This window comes from Microtus pennsylvanicus, chromosome 11 (assembly GCF_037038515.1).
Source record: "Microtus pennsylvanicus isolate mMicPen1 chromosome 11, mMicPen1.hap1, whole genome shotgun sequence".
Lineage (NCBI taxonomy): Eukaryota > Metazoa > Chordata > Mammalia > Rodentia > Cricetidae > Microtus > Microtus pennsylvanicus.
The window spans coordinates 47,455,846-47,474,357 of NC_134589.1; the positions used below are offsets into that span (position 1 = coordinate 47,455,846).

Sequence of the window (18,512 nt, forward strand, 5' to 3'; positions counted from 1 at the left end):
TGTGTGTGTGTGTGTGTGTGTGTGTGTGTGTGTGTGTGTGTATGTGTGTGTATGAGTGTGGTATGGTGTGTGTACCCTTGCATGTGACATAGTAGAGATACTGACAGTGTTAGAGGCTGATAAGGCCAAAATTTGAAGAACTGCCTAGAATAATGGAGTCCCTGAGAGGAGTAGAGGACACAGAATTGTATCAATGTCAGAATATGAAAACTTTTCTAGAGTCAACTGTCTTTTTTCCCTCTAATACATTCATCTGATTGAATGAAGAAAACCATCTTATGAAGTGGTAGTTACTTGACTCAAGGTCTACAGATTAAATAATATTTATAGAACGTCTTCATAGAAACAAGTAGTTTTCAAAAATTAACATCATGATTCACTGACTTGATGCATAAATTAACTCTCACATACACTACAAACATATAGGAAATGGGGAATAATAACTCAAAGATAACTAATTTTGTCACTTCTTTTTATAGTTCATAAAAATTTTATAATATCTGTCTACCAACATCAATAACATTTTGTGAATTAAAGAATATGGATACGATTTAGAGTCATCAGTATAACTGAGGTGTGATATAAATGACTAACCCTAATACTGTAGAAATGCAACATTAGATCTCTGACACTCATTATGGAGTTTAAAATTTACGAGAACTGATCCTACTGCATGTACTGGATTTGTGGGAGCCTAGCCTGTTTGGATGGTCACCTTCCTAGACCTGGATGGAGGGGGGAGGACCTTGGACTACCCACTGGGCAGGGAACCCTGACTGCTCTTTGTACTGGAAGGGGGAGGGGAGTGGGGAATGGGGAGTGGGGGGAGGGGAGAGAAAAGGGGGGCAGGAGGAGGCGGAATTTTTTAATAAAAAATTTTAATAATAATAATAAAAATTTAGGAGGACTGGTCAAGTCTTTCAGTTATAATGGGGATTTTTTTACCTTTGAATTAAAAGAAATCTGTATCTGGTTGAACACCAGGTAACAAATGTTCATTAACCAAATTTGTGCATCAAGACAGATACTGGCCCTAAGTAGAGATTAGGAATGACAGTAGATGATCAAATGTAATGAACTCATCTATGACCTTTCTTGCATATAATTTACAATTGAATGGCAGATAGCTTAAATCAGTGATAAAAGTATTAAGTGCATGGAATATGTACAGGATGTAATGGAACATACCTGTAGCCTTACTTAGGTATGGGGAGACAGGGTAAATTTAGCTGTGTGTATGTGATAAGTAATATTCCTTACATATGAATAAGGATGAACCAGATGAAGGGGTAAGAGAGGGTAGGAAGGAATAGGAAATGTGGAGGAGAAACTCTAAGATTGAAAGGTGAAGAGTTTTACCATAAAAGTGATAAAAAGGGAAATCCAAGAGTCAATGTGAGACCATATTCATACAAGAGATGTTCAAACTTCTCTATTAGGATGCCACAGTGTAAACAACGGAGGTTGAAGGAGAAGTAAAGCATCAGGGACATGAGAACAAAGGTAAGAACTGAGTCAGCTACTGTATTTCAGTAAAGACAAGATCTGATCCTGATTTATGGATATAATTCCACAGAAAGGGGTGGATAATATAGGAGGAGAATAAAGGGAGACTCTGTTTAATGTATGACAGTAGTTCAAGGTAAGTGATTGAAATTCATAGATTTGTGACTCAAACATGATTTTCTTTTCCTACACTATGGAATACAAGAGAAGTGGGAGAATGAGAAATGCTTTGGAAGGTAGCAATTTGAAGACATGAATTTCACTTGGTGCTTTGAGCTACTGAAGCCTGTCACACATTTAATGAAGGGAAGGTAATTGGTGAACAGTGGAGCAGAAATCTGTTTGTTACAGAAACCTGTATATCTGGGTTTGAAATGGTAATCTAAGGAATTAGAGTTTGTGTTTTTTCTTGAAACTTATGTAGAAATATGATGATAAACTTCATCAAAATTCTCTAAGAACACCAACATGCATGGCATAGAACAACATACAATTGAACAAACAACAGTTTCCCAGGATGTGCAGACAGCAGGAGAAAGAAACAGTAGTCCATTTTGTATCTCAGTAGAAATACACAGAACTGAATAGAAAATGATGAAAATAGAAATGTGTTAAAGAGAAGTTGAGAAAAATTATTAATAAATTTAATGATTATAGATATTTGGATTTTGAGATTATAATTATGATAACTGTCAGATGCTTTGTTGTAGATTATGCATTCTAGATAAACATTCATTTATATTTTGAATTTTCATTAATCCTGATATTTTTCTCATTAGGTTTCTGGAGTTGAAAAATGATAATGAGCAATAAAACTTCCATCACCCAGTTCCTCCTCCTGGGCCTCCCCATTTCCCCAGAATACCAAAATCTGTTCTATGCCCTATTCCTGGCCATGTACCTCACTACTGTCCTGGGAAACATCATCATCCTCATCCTCATTTTACTGGAATCCCATCTCCACATGCCCATGTACTTCTTTCTCAGCAACTTGTCTTTCTCTGACATCTGTTTCTCCTCTGTCACAATGCCCAAATTGCTGCAGAACATGCTGAGCAAGGACCCATCCATCCCCTATGCAAGTTGTCTGACACAAATGTACTTTTTAATGTTTTTTGGAGACCTGGAGAGTTTTCTTCTTGTAGTCATGGCCTATGACCGCTATATAGCCATCTGCTTCCCGCTTCATTACACCAGCATCATGAGCCCAAGGCTCTGCCTGTGTCAGGTGGTGCTGTCCTGGGTGCTGACCACATTCCATGCCATGCTGCATACCCTGCTCATGGCTAGATTGTCATTCTGTGAGGACAATGTGATCCCTCAGTTTTTCTGTGACATATCTGCTCTGCTCAAGTTGGCCTGCTCTGATGTTTATATTAATGAACTAATGATATTGTTCGAGGGAGGGCTCAATATTGTCATACCATTCTTACTAATCATTGTGTCCTATGTGAAAATTGTCTTCTCCATCCAAAAGATTTCATCTACTCGAGTTATCCACAAGATCTTCTCTACCTGTGGCTCCCACATGTCTGTGGTCTCATTGTTCTATGGGACAATTATTGGTCTCTACCTATGTCCATCAACTAATAACTCCACTGCAAAAGAGACAGTCATGGCCATGATGTACACAGTGGTGACTCCCATGCTGAACCCATTCATTTACAGCCTGAGGAACAGAGACATGAAAGAGGCCCTGCTAAGAGTCCTTTACAAGAAGAAAATATTCTTATAATGGCAACACTGGAATTTTCACTTAAATTTATGTAGTAAATATATTGTTATTAATATTACAAAATATCTCTGAATCGTGACACACATTTAATAACATACTGTCTAATATTTACACTGCAAAAAGGAGTTTTTCAAAGTAGTTCAGTTAGGAAAAAGGACCTTAGTTACTCAGTGATGCCATCCTTTGTCTTGTATGTATGAATCTAGACAAGTGATAGGTAAGAGCCACTCTTTTATCAGATCTCCATTCCTTACATTCTTCTTATTCCAAGCTTTTGTGACTTTATACAAACTTCTGTGCTGACTACAGTATACTTTTGAAATATGAGTAATGATATATCATAATACTGTGTTGATGCTCAATAAACATTTTCTGATTATTATTTTCATGTGCCAATGAGTTCAAGACTAGCCCCTATTTTCTTTTCTATCAGATGCAGTATGTAGTTTAATGTTGAGATCTTTGATCCACTTGGTTTTGAGTTCTCTTCTAAGTGATAAATATGGATCTATTTGCATTTGTGTTCATTCTGGCATCCAGTTACCAGCACCATTTGTTGAAGATGTTTTCTTTTTATGTTATATATTTCTGGAGTCTTTATCAAAACTCAGGCATAAACATTAATGCGGATTTATGTTTGGGTCTTTGCTTCTATTCCATTCATCAATATGCCTCATTTTATCCCAATATGATGTGTTTTTTATTACTGTAACTCTGTTGTAAGGTTGAAATCACTGATCGTGATGCCTCCAGAACTTCTTTTATTTTTTAGGACTGTTCTAATTGGATTTTTGTTGTTTTTGTTTGTTTGTTTTTGTTAATGAAACTGAGTATTGTCCTTTCAAGGACTGTAAGAATTGTGTTGGAATTTTGATGCAGATTGTTTTTGGTAAGATGGCTGTTTTACTATGATAATTCTATGGATTCATGAGCATGGGAAAATTTTCTATTTTTGATTTTTTTAATTTTATTCTTCATAGACTAAAAGATTTTGGCATACAAGTCTTGGACTTGTTTGGTTAGGTTTACCCCAAGATATTTTATATTATTTGGGGTTCTGGTTAAAGGAATTCCTTCCATGATGTCATTCTGTTGTTTTTTTTTTTTTTTTTTTTGCATGGAAAAGCAACGAGCTCTACTTTCTTTTTTTTTTATTGAGAAAAGGAAGAAAAAAAAAGTTTCCACCTCCTCCCAGCCTCCCATTTCCCTCCCCCTCCTCCCACCCTTCTCCCCCTCCTCCCACTCCTCTCCCCCTCCTCCCACTCCTCTCCCCCTCCCTCTCCAGTCCAAAGAACAGTCAGGGTTCCCTGCCCTGTGGTAAGTCCTAGGTCCTCCCCCCTCCGTCCATATCTTGGAAGGTGAACATCCAAACTGGCTAGGCTCCCACAAAGCCAGCACATTGCGTAGGATCAAAACCCCGTGCCATTGTCCTTGACTTCTCATCAGCTCTCATTGTTCGCCATGTTCAGAGAGTCAAGTTTTAACCCATGCTTTTTCAGTCACAGTCCAGCTGGCCTTGGTGAGCTCCCAATAGATCAGCTCCACTGTCTCGGTGGGTGGGTGCACCCCTCATGGTCCCGACTTCTTTGCTCATCTTCTCCCTCCTTCTGCTCCTCATTGGGACCTTGGGAGCTCAGTCCAGTGCTCCAGTGTGTGTCTCTGTCTCTATCTCCATCCATCACCAGATGAAGGTTCTATGATGATATGCAAGATATTCGTCAGTATTGCTATAGGCTAGGGTCGTTTCAGGTTCCCTATCCTCAGCTGCCCAAGGAACTAACTGGGGACCTCGGCTCCATGATGTCATTCTTAATCTGTCAATTGTATTTGCGAGTATTATGGTTTTTGTCGTTAATCCTGTATCCATCCACATTGTTGAATGTATTTGTTAGCCGTGTCAGTTTCCTGGTATAATTTTTAGCTGTGGCTTATTTATATATCATATCATCTGCAAATAACGATACTCTGATCACTCCCTTTCCAAATTGTATTCTATTGATCTCCTTCAATTGGCTTACTGCTCTAGCTAAAACCTCAAGTATTCAATACTGAATATGTGGTGTAGGATTCCTTCTATCTATGTGTTGCTTTCATTGGTTAATTAATAAAGAAACTGCTTGTCCTGATGGGGCAGAGCATAGGTAAGTGGGGTAGACAGAACTAAATTCTTGGAGGAAGAAAGCAGGGTCAGAGATTGCCGCCATGGAGCCAGCCACCAGGTCAGACACACTGAATCTTTCCCGGTAAGCCGCGACCTCGTGTGACATACAGATTATTAGAAATGGGTTAAATCAAGATGTAGGAGTTAGCCAATAAGAGGCTAGATCTTATGGACCAAACAGTAATTTAATTAATACAATTTCTGTGTGGTTATTTCGGGAGTTAAGCTAGCTAGGCAGCAGGATGCAGCTTGCTCCTCTTACTACAAATATGGAGAGAGTAGACAACTTTGTCTCATTCCTAATTTTGGTGGAATTGCTTTAATTTTCTCACTATTCAAATTTGATGTTAGCTATAGGATGACTGTTAATTGCCTTTATTATTTTATATTTGTACCTTGTATCATTAATCTGTCTAAAATATCAAAAAATACTTTTGGGGCAAATAATGAGGTGATCACATTTTTGTTATCTTTTCATATTGTTTCTATTGTGAGTTAATTTGATAGATTTTTATATTTTAAACCATCCCTGCACCTCTGGGATGAACCCTAATTTATCATGATAGATGATCTTTTTGATGTGTTCTTGTATTTGATTTCCATTTCATTGAGCATTTCTGCATATGGCTTCATGAGGAAAATTAATCTGTAATTCTCCTTCTTTGTTGAATCTTTCTGTGGTTTAGATATCAAGGTGACTGTGGTTTAATAAAATAATTTGGCAATATTCCTTGTTTCTATTTTGTGCAATAATTTAAGGTATATTTTTAATTTATTTTTCAAATTTTATTTTGCATTGCATCCACAGTTTTTCCCCCAATCCTTCACAGTCACTGATTCCCTCACAGTCCACCTTTAACCAATCCTCCTTATGGGTAAGGGATCCCATGGGAACGCAAAAAGTCTGGCGCATTAAGTTGAGGCAGAACAAAGCTCCTTTTCCCTGTATGAAGGCTAAGCATGACATCTCACCACAGGGAATGGACTCCAAAAAGCTAGTTCATGTACCAGAGTTGATCCTGGTCCTACTGCCAGGTGCCTCACAGCTAGTCCAAGCTTCACTACTGTCTCCCACATATATAGGTCCTTGTTTTGTCCCATGGAGGCTTCACAGCTGTAAGTTTAGGGTTCATGAATCACTCAACCTTGGTTCAGTTGTCTATTAGGTTTCGACATTATGATATCAACCTCCCATGCTTATTTAGTGATGTGGGATTTCCCTCTGTAATCTGTGAATACCAAATAAAGAAACTTCTTTGGCCTGTTCATAGGGAAGAACTTAGGTAGGCAGGGGAAGCTAATGAGAATGCTGGGAGAATGAATGCAGAATAGAGAGATGCCATGGAGCCTCTGGAGATAGATGCTGGCAACCTTATCTAGTAATCCACAGCCATGTGGTGATATACAGATTAATAGAAGTGGGATAAATTAATATAAAAGCTAGCCAATAAGAAGCTAGAGATAATGGGCCAAGCAGTGATTTAATTAAAACAATTTCTGTGTGATTATTTTGGTTCTAAGCTAGCCAGGTAGCCAGGAACCAACAAGTGGCCTTCTCCAACAGATTCCCTCCTCCCTCTCTTCCAGTGGCTTCTGAGAGCTTGGCCTGGTGCTAAATTGTGGATCTCTGCATCTGTTTCTTAGTCATTGAATGAAGGCTCTATGATAATAATTGCGATATTCACTAATCTGATTGCAGAGGAAGGCCAGTTCAGACTCCCTTTCTGGTATTGCTAAGATCTTTAGCTCAGATCATCCTTGTTGATTCATGACAATTTACCAAGAACCAAGTTTGTCCCTAATCAAATAATAGTTCTTTCTATTATTTGCTCTTCTTTGAAAGTCTAATAGAATTCTGCATTAAAGCCAACTGACACAAGCTTTTTTTTTTTGGTTGTGATATTTTAATGACTGCTTCCATTTACTTATGCATGATAGGCCTATTTAAGTTGTTTATCTGACATTGATTTAACATTTGTAAGTAGTATCTCTGGAGACATTTATTCATTTTTTCTATTTTTTAAGTTTTGTGGAGTACAGGTATTTAAAGCAGGACCTAATGAATCTTTGGATGCCCTTGGTGTCTGTTGTCATGTCCCCATTTTAATTTCTGACTTTGTTAATATGGATATTCTTTCTCTGTCTTTTAGTTAGTTTTATAAGGTTTTGTTTATCTCTGATTTCCTCACAGAACCAACATTTTGTTTCATGGATTCTCTTTATTGTCTGTATTTTTGTATTTATTAGTTTCTTTATTATTTATTTTAACCCATCTGATTATCTACTGTCATCTACTATTCTTTGGTTGCTTGATTCTTTTTTCTAGGGCTTTCAAGTTTTCTCTAGGGCTTTCAAGTGCTGTTAAGTTGCTATGATGAGACCTCCTCAATTTTATTTATGTAGGCTCTTAGTGCTATAAACTTTCCTTTCATCACTGCTTTCATTGTGTCCCATAAATTTTGAAATGCTGTGCATTCACTTTCATTGAATTCTAGGAAATCTTAATTTGTTTGTTTATTTTCTGCCTTAGCCCAACAATCATTCAGTAGAGAATTGTTCAGTTTCCATGAGTTTATAGACTTTCTATTGTTTCTGTTATTGAAATCCAGCTTTAATCTGTGGCAGTCTGATAAGATTCAGGGGTTATTTCATTTTTCTTGTATCTATTGTCACTTGCTTTGTGACTGATTATGTGGTCAATTTTAGGGAAAGTACTTTGAGGGGCTGAGAAGCAGGTAAATTCTTCTGTGTTTGGGCAAAATGTTTCCTATATATCTCTTAGGTCCATTTGTTTCTTTAGTGTTCGTGAACTCCAGTACTTCTTTGTTTAGATCTTGTCTGGATAATCTATCTGTTGATAATAGTGGGGTATTGAAGTTTCCCTCTTTCAATGTATGAGGGTCTATGTATGTTTTAAACTCTAGTAATATTTCCTTTACAAATATAGGTGCCCTTGCATTTGGGGCATACATGTTATGAATTGAAATGTCATTTTGTTGGAATTTCTTTTGATGAATATGAACTGTCCTTCTCAGTCTCCTTTGATCAATGTTAGTTTGATCTATTTTGTTATAATTAAACTGGCAACATTAGTTTGCTTCCTGGGTTAATTTGCTTAGAAAACCTATTTCCAACTCTTTACTGTGAGGTAATGTCTACCTTTGATGTTATGTTGTACTTGTTGTATGTAAAACAATAAGGAATCTTGATTTTACATCCATTCTCTTAATCTGTGTCTTTTTATTGGTGAATTGAATCCATTGATATTGATAGGTACCAAAGATCAATAAATTTTAAGTCTATTATTTTCTTGTTGGTGGTGGAGGTGGTAGTGTGTGTATGTAAGTGTGTGCTTGTATGTGTATCTGTCTTTCTGTCTGTCTGTGTCTGTCTGGGAATGTGCGATTTCCTTCCTTTGGTTTTTCTGGTGTGAGATTATTTATCTCCTGTGTTTTCATGGATGTAGTTAACCTCCTTGGGTTGTATCTTTTATAGGGCTGAATTTGTAGATGTGTATAAATTAAGAGTTGCCTAGGTACAGTAGTATAGGCTAGCATATGTGGCCTCTCAGAGTCTGCAGAACACCCATCCATGCACTTCTGACTTCTAAGGTTTTCATTGAGAAGTTGCATACAATTGTAATAGGTTTGTACTTGGCATTTACCTTAACAGTTTTTAATATTTTTCTTTGTTCTATGTGCTTAGTGGTTTGATTATTATGTATTAAAGGGACTTTCTTTTCTATTCCATTCAATAAAGTTTTATAATGACTCATACTGTTCTCCCTACACTATTTTTTATTATTTCATATCTTAACATTCCCTTATTTTTATATTTCTTCATTGCCTTTTCTGGTTTTACCTGACCCTGGACATGTTTTTGTTATCCACTTATATGACAATAGTATTTGTGCCCATTTTCTTTTCCTGAAATTATTACCCAGCATTCATTAAGCTTATCTCCACTGAAACCACAAGGTAAAAGAGTCAAAAGATAAGTAAATCTAAAAAGAATGACTACTATTTTTAATAAATCTCATCACATGTTAAGAGGCAATTTTCCAAGGAACTCAAAATGTAAGATAGTGTTATAAAGGGATGAAGATGAACTAAAAAGGGAGGATTAAATCATGTGGGAGATGGTAGGATAGGGAATAGGGGGAGGGATAATTAACTAGGTACCACATGCTTAAAAAGTACCAGAAATGAGTTATGTCCCTTTTGAGTCATTGGTCAAAAGAGATCTGATAGACACATACCCCCAAAAGTACAGGATGTTGCCAAGGATATTAATATCCTTCCCAACTTGACTTTAAGATTTATTGCAGAAGACACTACATATTTATGTCACAGAAGTAAAAAAAATCTAGTTAGTACTCAACTGGAAGCTTCACCACGCTCACTAGCATCCAAGTGCTGGAAGTTGCTATACACACTACCATATGGTTATCAATATCACACAGCTATGAAGTATGTAAGCTACAATAACTACCTACCTATAAGGTTTGCTCACTGATGCAACCATGTCTTGAATACTAAGAGAGTATCCAATCACTTTTATATTGGATGTAAGACCTGCTCTATGAGATGAAACCCATATTCAACACTGATAATTAGACCAAGAACACAAAACTCAGTGTCAAGGACCTTAAAGGAAACCCACTTCTACGTTTTGAATCACTGAACATAATAATAAAATGACTTTCAGTGATACACTGCTATGTCCATAGAACAGTGCATCATTCAAACCTCATCAAGGAAGTCTCTTCTTGTAATATGAAGATATTAACACAGAGACTCACAACTAGAAAATGTAAAGAGAGTGAGAGACTTTTGGATGTTCAGCCATAAATGGGATGTCTACATTACATGCTTCCTCTCAAGGTTCAGGGGTTGTCACATTTTAAAAAAGGCTTAGCAGCCAAAGGTGGTAGATGACTCCAAGGAAACAACATTTTTTCAGAACCAACAGGACATGTGCTGGCTGTCCCCCAGACTGAAGCACATATTTGTTCAACTTCATGGGCTGTGAACACTCATCTAAGCATGGTATTGGCATAAAATCAGACAGGTGGATAGATGAAATCAACTAAATATCAGGATAGTAATCCACATACCTATTAACACCTGACTTTTGACAAAGAAGCTAAAAATATACAATGGAAAAAAGCATCTTTAACAAAGGTGCTGGCATAACTGGATGCCAGCATGTAGAAGAATGCAAATAGATCCATATTTATCATCATTCACAAAACTCAAGTCCAAATTGATGAAAGACTTCAATTTAAATTCAGTTCAAACTGAATCTCATAGAAGAGAAAGTGGGAATGCATGGGTACAGGAGACAACTTCTAAAATATAAACACCAATAGCACAGACACTGAGAGCAACAAAAATTAAATGGAACTTTCTAAATTTAGAAGCTTCTGTAAAGCAAAGGTAAGAGTTAATAAGACAAAAAGGCAGACTACTGGATTGGAAAATGTCTTCACCAATCCCATATCAGACAGAGGAATCATATACAAAACATATAAAGAACTTATGAAACTTGACATCAAAATACCAAATAATCCACTTAAAAATGGGGTCCAGATTGAAATTTATCAACAGAAGAAACTCAAATGGCCAAAAGTCACTTCAGGAACTGCATCCTTAACTATCTCAGAAATGCAAATAAAAACAACTTTGAGTGGGGGAGTAGGAGGGGAATGGAAGGAGGGGAGGAAGTGTAAATTTTTTGAATGGAAAAAAAATAAGTAAAGGTATGAAAAATAAAAAAAAGAGCAACAAGTGCTCTTGACCATTTACACAACTCTACAACTTTCCCTCCCTCTGCTCCCTGACCCAAATCTTATTTTTAGCAATTAAACACAAACACATACAATTAAAAGTGTGGAACTTGCCTGTAATAAGATAATCCATGGTCTGACACATACTTTTCTTGTTTTTCTATTATCAATAACAATTTTAAAAACCAGAGGATCTGCAACTTCCTGCTTTTTTCTCATCCAAACTGACTTAAATTTTGACTTGTGTTGCTTTTATGAATAGATTTTATTATCATGCCATCAATTTGTACATGATAATTTATGTTATTACTGTAAGTTGCTGACTCTCAAAATAAGTTTACAACGAATCACTGTATTATGAACAATATATTTCTAGTCCATAAAATGATATCTTTATCTTTTATTCAAATATTAATTTCTTTTTTTTAATATTTTTTTTATTGATAAAAGAAGAATAAAGAAAAAAAAACAAATTTCCACCTCCTCCCAGCCTCCCCTTTCCCTCCCCCTCCTCCCACTCTTCTCCCCCTCCTCCCACTCTTCTCCCCCTCCTCCCACCCCTCTCCCCTTCCCCCCACTCCTCTCCCCCTCTCTCTCCAGTCCAAAGAGCAGTCAGGGTTCCCTGCCCTGTGGTAAGTCCTAGGTCCTCCCCCCTCCGTCCATATCTAGGAAGGTGAACATCCAAACTGGCTAGGCTCCCACCAAGCCAGCAGATTGCGTAGGATCAAAACTGCGTGCCATTGTCCTTGGCGTCTCATCAGCCCTCATTGTTCATCATGATCAGAGAGTTCAGTTTTATCCCATGCTTTTTTTTGGTAATAGTCCAGCTGGCCTTGGTGAGCTCCCAGTAGATCAGCTCCACTGTCTCAGTGGGTGGGTGCACCCCTCGTGGTCCCGACTTCTTTGCTCATGTTCTCCCTCCTTCTGCTCCTCATTGGGACCTTGGGAGCTCAGTCCAGTGCTCCAGTGTGTGTCTCTGTCTCTATCTCCATCCCTCGCCAGATGAAAGTTCTAAGATGATATGCAAGATATTCGTCAGTATTGCGCTAGGATGGGGTCATTTCAGGTTCCTTATCCTCAGCTGCCCAAGGAACTAACTGGGGACCTCAGCTTGGGCACCTGGGAGCCCCTCTAGGGTCAATTCTCCTGCCCACCCTAAAGTGGGTCCCTTAACTAAGGATTGTGGTTCCGTGCTCCCCTATCCAACCTTCCTTTATCCTGATCCTCCTATTTCCCCAAGTCCCCCCTCCTTCCCTTCTACCTTTTCTCTCCCCATCTCCCCTTACCCCCTTCCCACCCCACCCCCAAGATCCCACTTTTCTCCCCGGCAATTTTGTCTACTTCCCTTATCGAAGAGGATAACGATATGTTTTTCCTTGTGTTCACCTTCTTACTTAGCTTCTTTAGGTTCGCCAATTGTAGATTCTGTGACCCCTATTTATGGCTAGAAACCAATTATGAGTGAGTACATCCCATGTTCTTCTTTTTGGGTCTGGGATACCTCACTCAGGATAGTGTTTTCTATTTCCATCCATTTGCATGCAAAATTCGAGAAGTCATTGTTTTTTACCGCAGCGTAGTACTCTAGTGTGTATATATTCCATACTTTCTTCATCCATTCTTCCATTGAAGGGCATCTAGGTTGTTTCCAGGTTCTGGCTATTACAAATAATACTGCTATGAACATAGTTGAACAAATGCTTTTGACATGTGATAGAGCATCTCTTGGGTAAATTCCCAAGAGTGGTATTGCTGGGTCCAGGGGTAGGTTGATCCCGAATTTCCTGAGAAACCGAAACACTGACTTCCACAGTGGTTGCACAAGATTGCATTCCCACCAGCAATGGATGAGGGTACCCCTTCCTCCACAGCCTCTCCAGCAAAGGCTATCATTGGTGTTTTTGACTTTAGCCATTCTGACAGGTGTAAGATGGTATCTCAAAGTTGTTTTGATTTGCATTTCCCTGATTGCTAAGGAAATTGAGCACGACCTTAAGTATCTTTTGGCCATTTGAAGTTCTTCTGTTGAGAATTCTCTGTTCAGTTCAGTGCCCCATTTTTTAATTGGGTTAATTAGCATTTTAAAGTCTAGTTTCTTGAGTTCTCTATATATTTTGGAGATCAGACCTTTGTCTGTTGCGGGGTTGGTGAAGATCTTCTCCCAGTCAGTAGGTTCCCTTTGTGTCTTAGTGACAGTGTCCTTTGCTTTACAGAAGCTTCTCAGTTTTATTAGGTCCCATTTATTCAATGTTGCCCTTAATGCCTGTGCTTCTGGGGTTATACCTAAGAAGCGATCACCTGTGCCCATCTGTTGTAGGGTATTTCCCACTTTCTCTTCTATCAGGTTCAGTGTTTTCGGGCTGATAATGAGGTCTTTAATCCATTTGGACTTGAGTTTTGTGCACGGTGATAGACATGGGTCTATTTTCATTCTTCTACAGGTTGACATCCAGTTGTGCCAGCACCATTTGTTGAAGATGCTTTCTTTCTTCCATTGTATACTTTTAGCTCCTTTATCGAAAATGAGGTGTTCATAGGTTTGTGGGTTAAAATCCGGGTCTTCTATACGATTCCATTGGTCGACTTCTCTGTTTTTATGCCAGTACCACCCTGTTTTCATTACTGTAGCTCTGTAATAGAGTTTGAAGTCAGGGATGGTAATGCCTCCAGAAGATCCTTCTCTGATACCAAAACCACACAAAGACTCAACCAGGAAAGAGAATTACAGGCCGATCTCACTCATGAATATCGATGCAAAAATCCTCAACAAAATACTGGCAAACCGAATCCAAGAACACATCCGAAAAATTATCCACTATGATCAAGTAGGCTTCATTCCTGAGATGCAGGGCTGGTTCAACATACGAAAATCTATCAATGTAATCCAGCATATAAATAAACTGAAAGAAAAAAACCATATGATCATTTCATTAGATGCTGAAAAAGCATTCAACAAAATTCAACATCCATTTATGTTAAAAGTCTTGGAGAGATTAGGGATACAAGGGTCATACCTAAATATAATAAAAGCTATATACAGCAAGCCGACAGCTAACATCAAATTAAACGGAGAGAAACTCAAAGCCATCCCGCTTAACTCAGGAACACGACAAGGCTGTCCACTTTCGCCATACCTCTTCAATATAGTGCTGGAAGTTCTAGCAATAGCAATAAGACAACATAATGGGATCAAGGGGATTCGAATTGGAAAGGAAGAAGTTAAACTTTCGTTATTCGCAGATGATATGATAGTGTACATAAGCGACCCCCAAAACTCCACCAAAGAACTTTTACAGCTGATAAACAGCTTTAGTAATGTGGCAGGATACAAGATCAACTCCAAAAAATCAGTCGCCCTCTTATACACAAAGGATATGGAAGCAGAGAGGGAAATCAGAGAAGCTTCTCCATTCACGATAGCCACAAACAGCATAAAATATCTTGGGGTAAACCTAACCAAGGAAGTGAAAGATCTATTTGACAAGAACTTTAAGGCATTGAAGAAAGAAATTGATGAGGATACCAAAAAAGGGATGGACATCCCTTGCTCTTGGATTGGGAGGATCAACATAGTAAAAATGGCAATTCTACCAAAGGCAATTTATAGATTCAATGCAATCCCCATCAAGATCCCATCAAAATTCTTTACAGATCTGGAGAGGACAATAATCAACTTTATATGGAAAAACAAAAAACCCAGGATAGTCAAATATTAATTTCTTAAATCATCATTTTATATTTTTGAAGAGATCTATCATAGATATGCAATAGCATCCCTTATCTTGGTAACAATTTTCCATGGTTTTACTTGTTGACAGTTAATTATGATTAAAAACTATCTTTAAAGTTCTAGATATAACAAATGGGTGAGTTTTAATATGTTGAACATGTTTTCAAATATTATTGTACATTTATATTTTCTTTTTTTATGCTGTCTATTCAATATGTACCATACAATGTCAAAGAGCCTTAGTCACTGCTGACCAATGCATGAAGAGTTGTATCTGATATTTAGGTAAGCCTTATGGAGGAGCTGTATAAGACAAAGGAATACATGTAATATGAAAGTGAAAGAGAAAATATTGAATTGCAGCAGGTTTTGGGCAGGGATGGAGATACAGAGATGGGATAAGAATGCATTGAGAAGATGATGGACAAAATTAGTACAATGAAAATGCTGCAAGAAATCCAAATACCTTGTAGGTTAATTTAAATAAGAATGGGTTTTTACTTTACAATATATTAAAAATTAGAAAGAGAAATAATCTATTAACATAGAATTAGCATTTGAATAGGTACATAACTACAATAATTTAATCAAAGAAATGACTGTACATTCATATTCACAGAAATTTCACTACCATTGTCCCTAAGTGGAAAAGATTAACCAATGATTAAGGAAATAATCAATGAATATCTGTAAAATAATCTGTACATATTATTTGGCAATAAAGATCAATTATTGGCATGTAGGGATACACAAATGTAACAAAAAAACGTGATAATAGAAAGAAGCTAAACATGAGGATCTTATATTCACATGAAATGCCAAGAGTAGTACAAACATACAAATATAAGTACAAATATAAAGTAGAATGAAATTGCATGTGGAGAGTTAGAGTTAAGTATATGTGTGAATGGGCACAGGACTTCTTTGGGGGGATTGTTAAGCATTGTAAATTGCTTTAAACAACACTGAAAATACTAAGGAAATAGAATTATATTTATGTAAATGTACATAACAGTAATCAAGGATGATTGAGTTGGAACTTGAGCCTAACACAAGTGTTTTTGCTTCTTGTGTCCACCAAAACACAAAGACCAGATGCATCATTCTTCTTGGAGTAATTGAAACCAATTAACTAGCAAGCAAAATGTGATTGTTGTATACAACCATAACTGGCAGCACAGTGTCTCAGATCCTGGATAAATCCTTAGAGCCCAACTACTATTTCCACATTTAAAAATCATCTCTAAGAGCCCAGTAAAAGTTAGACCTATAAGGATCAAGATTCCCTGGGGTTGAAATTTTGTGTGTCATTATCACAAACAGAACTCCATCAAACTGATGACTATAATGTTCATGAAATTATCCTGAAGGAAGGAATTATAAATTCAACCTAAAGACTCATGATCAAGGGTGAACTGATAGAACAAGAAATTAAGAAGTGATCTCACATATAAGGAGAGGGGTGTGGAACTGGTAGTATAAGTTTCAATTAAGGTTTTCCTGGAAAGGTAAGAAGACAAAATGAGTGAACATGCATAGGAAATTGGACTGCTCTTCTATTGGCTTAAGTAAGTATTAAACTTGTCATCTGCTTGCCGTACTTCTGACTTTTCACATATTGGCACACATTGAAAGTTGGATGATGAAGTTTAAAATTTTCCAGAAGGTTGAATATCTGTTAAGATACTTACTTAAGATTCTTTCCAATGTTTGTGGTTTTCTTCTTTCTTTCTCTGCTTAAAAACTAATGTTGAATGGGCTGGAGTGATTAATGGCTCATCCATTAAAGACTAGGTTTACAACCAACCCCGTCCCAAATAAAAAAAACTTCTGATATACATACCTTTAATCCCAGAACTCAGGAAGCAGTGGCAGGCAGATCTCTGTGAGTTCAAGGCCAGCCTGGGCTATAAGAGCTAGCTTCAAGACAGGTTCCAAAACTATAGAGAAATTGCCTCACAAAAAATTAGACTACTGATAGCTTCTTGTATAATATTTTTCTAACAAGAGCTGATGAGACGCCAAGGACAATGACAAGGGGTTTTGATCCTACGTAATGTGCTGGCTTTGTGGGAGCCTACCCAGTTTGGATGTTCACCTTCCTAGATATGGACGGAGGGGGGAGGACCTAGGACTTACCACAGGGCAGGGAACCCTGACTGCTCTTTGGACTGGAGAGGGAGGGGGAGAGGAGTGAGGGTAGGGGGAGAAGGGTGGGAGGAGGGGGAGGGAAATGGGAGGCTGGGAGGAGGTGGAAACTTGTTTTTTTTCTCATTTTCTCAATAAAAAAAAGAAAAGAAAAAAAGAGACACTTTCAGTCATTAACAATCAGAATGAGGCTTGATAATATGGGGTGGTTTTCCAGTCACCCTTATTCAATTTCCCCCCTAGGAAAGTGAGCTTCAGTCAAGTAGAACCCTGTACATTACACGAACTGGCAAGAAGTTTGCATCATTTTAATGTTTGGGGGTTTCTTATCGCTGCTATTTGTTTAAGAGTTTTATTCAGTGTTTTTTAAAATTTACTCTTGTCTAGGTAGTAAGGAGTGATAGGTCATAATAACTGGTCTTCACTAGAAACCACAGGTGTAAATTGGGTCTAGAAAAGTCATCAAATTGCATGAAACTCATCATGTTATGAAATGTTAGTTACTTTACTCAAAGTGTATATATTAAATGACATTTATAAGCAATCTACATAGTTATACTGACAAATATATTCTCAAAAAAATCAAGACTATCTGCATAACTAGTATTTTTTAAAAACTTGGATCAGGCTTAAGCACTCGATGCCTAAATGAACTGCCACACACAGTATAAACACTTGAGCATCTTAGGAATAACTCAAGTAAAAATTCAAAACTAACTTTTGCTTCTCCTTTTTTTTTGTTTTTCATAAAACTACTCATCCTGATTTCTGCATGGATATCAATGACATTTTGTGAATTAGACCACATGGATATGATTTGGAATAATCAGTCTTACTGAGGAGTAATACAAATTACTAACCCTACCACTGAAGAAATACAAAATTAGATATCCAACATTTATTATAAAGTGAAAATTTGAGTGTCAATTTATCAGGTATTTCTATTTAAGTGGGTAAATTTTCTTCATTGAAGTTGAAGAAATCAAAATTAGTTCGAGCAGAAGGTAACAAATTTTTACTGGCCAAATTCATTCACCATGACAGGTACTGGCTCTAGTTAGAGATTAAGAATGATTATGATAATTCTACCTACCCAAGAGTATGGGAGATCTTTCCAGTTTTGGGTATCTTCTTCAATTTCTTTCTTCAAAGATTTAATATTCTTGTCATACAGGTTTTCTGCTTGTTTGGTTAGAGTTACTTCAAGATATTTTATGCTATTAGTTGCTGTTATGAAGGGTGATGTTTCTCTGAATTCTTTCACAGCCCCTTTATCATTTGGGTAAAGGAGGACTACTGATTTTTTTTTAGTTATTCTACTACATTACTAAAGGTGTTTATGAGTTGTAGAAGTTCCTTGGTAGAAGTTTTGGGGTTGCTTATGTAAACTGTCATATCATCCGCAATGAGTGAGAGTTTGACTTCTTTTTTTTCCCGGTTTGTA

General features: G+C 37.2%; 1 protein-coding gene across 1 annotated transcript; it reads left to right on the forward strand.

Annotated features, from left to right (window-relative positions):
* Positions 1–2,302: 2,302 nt before the first annotated feature.
* Positions 2,303–3,241, forward strand: LOC142831938 (olfactory receptor 1468-like). Its single transcript, XM_075942359.1, has one exon. The coding sequence runs from the start codon at positions 2,303–2,305 to the stop codon at positions 3,239–3,241; it is 939 nt and encodes a 312-aa protein (XP_075798474.1).
* Positions 3,242–18,512: the final 15,271 nt, after the last annotated feature.

Bases quoted from the DNA above. Each gene is read 5' to 3' on its own strand.
- LOC142831938 (XM_075942359.1), top strand. From the start codon at position 2,303: ATGATAATGAGCAATAAAACTTCCATCACCCAGTTCCTCCTCCTGGGC.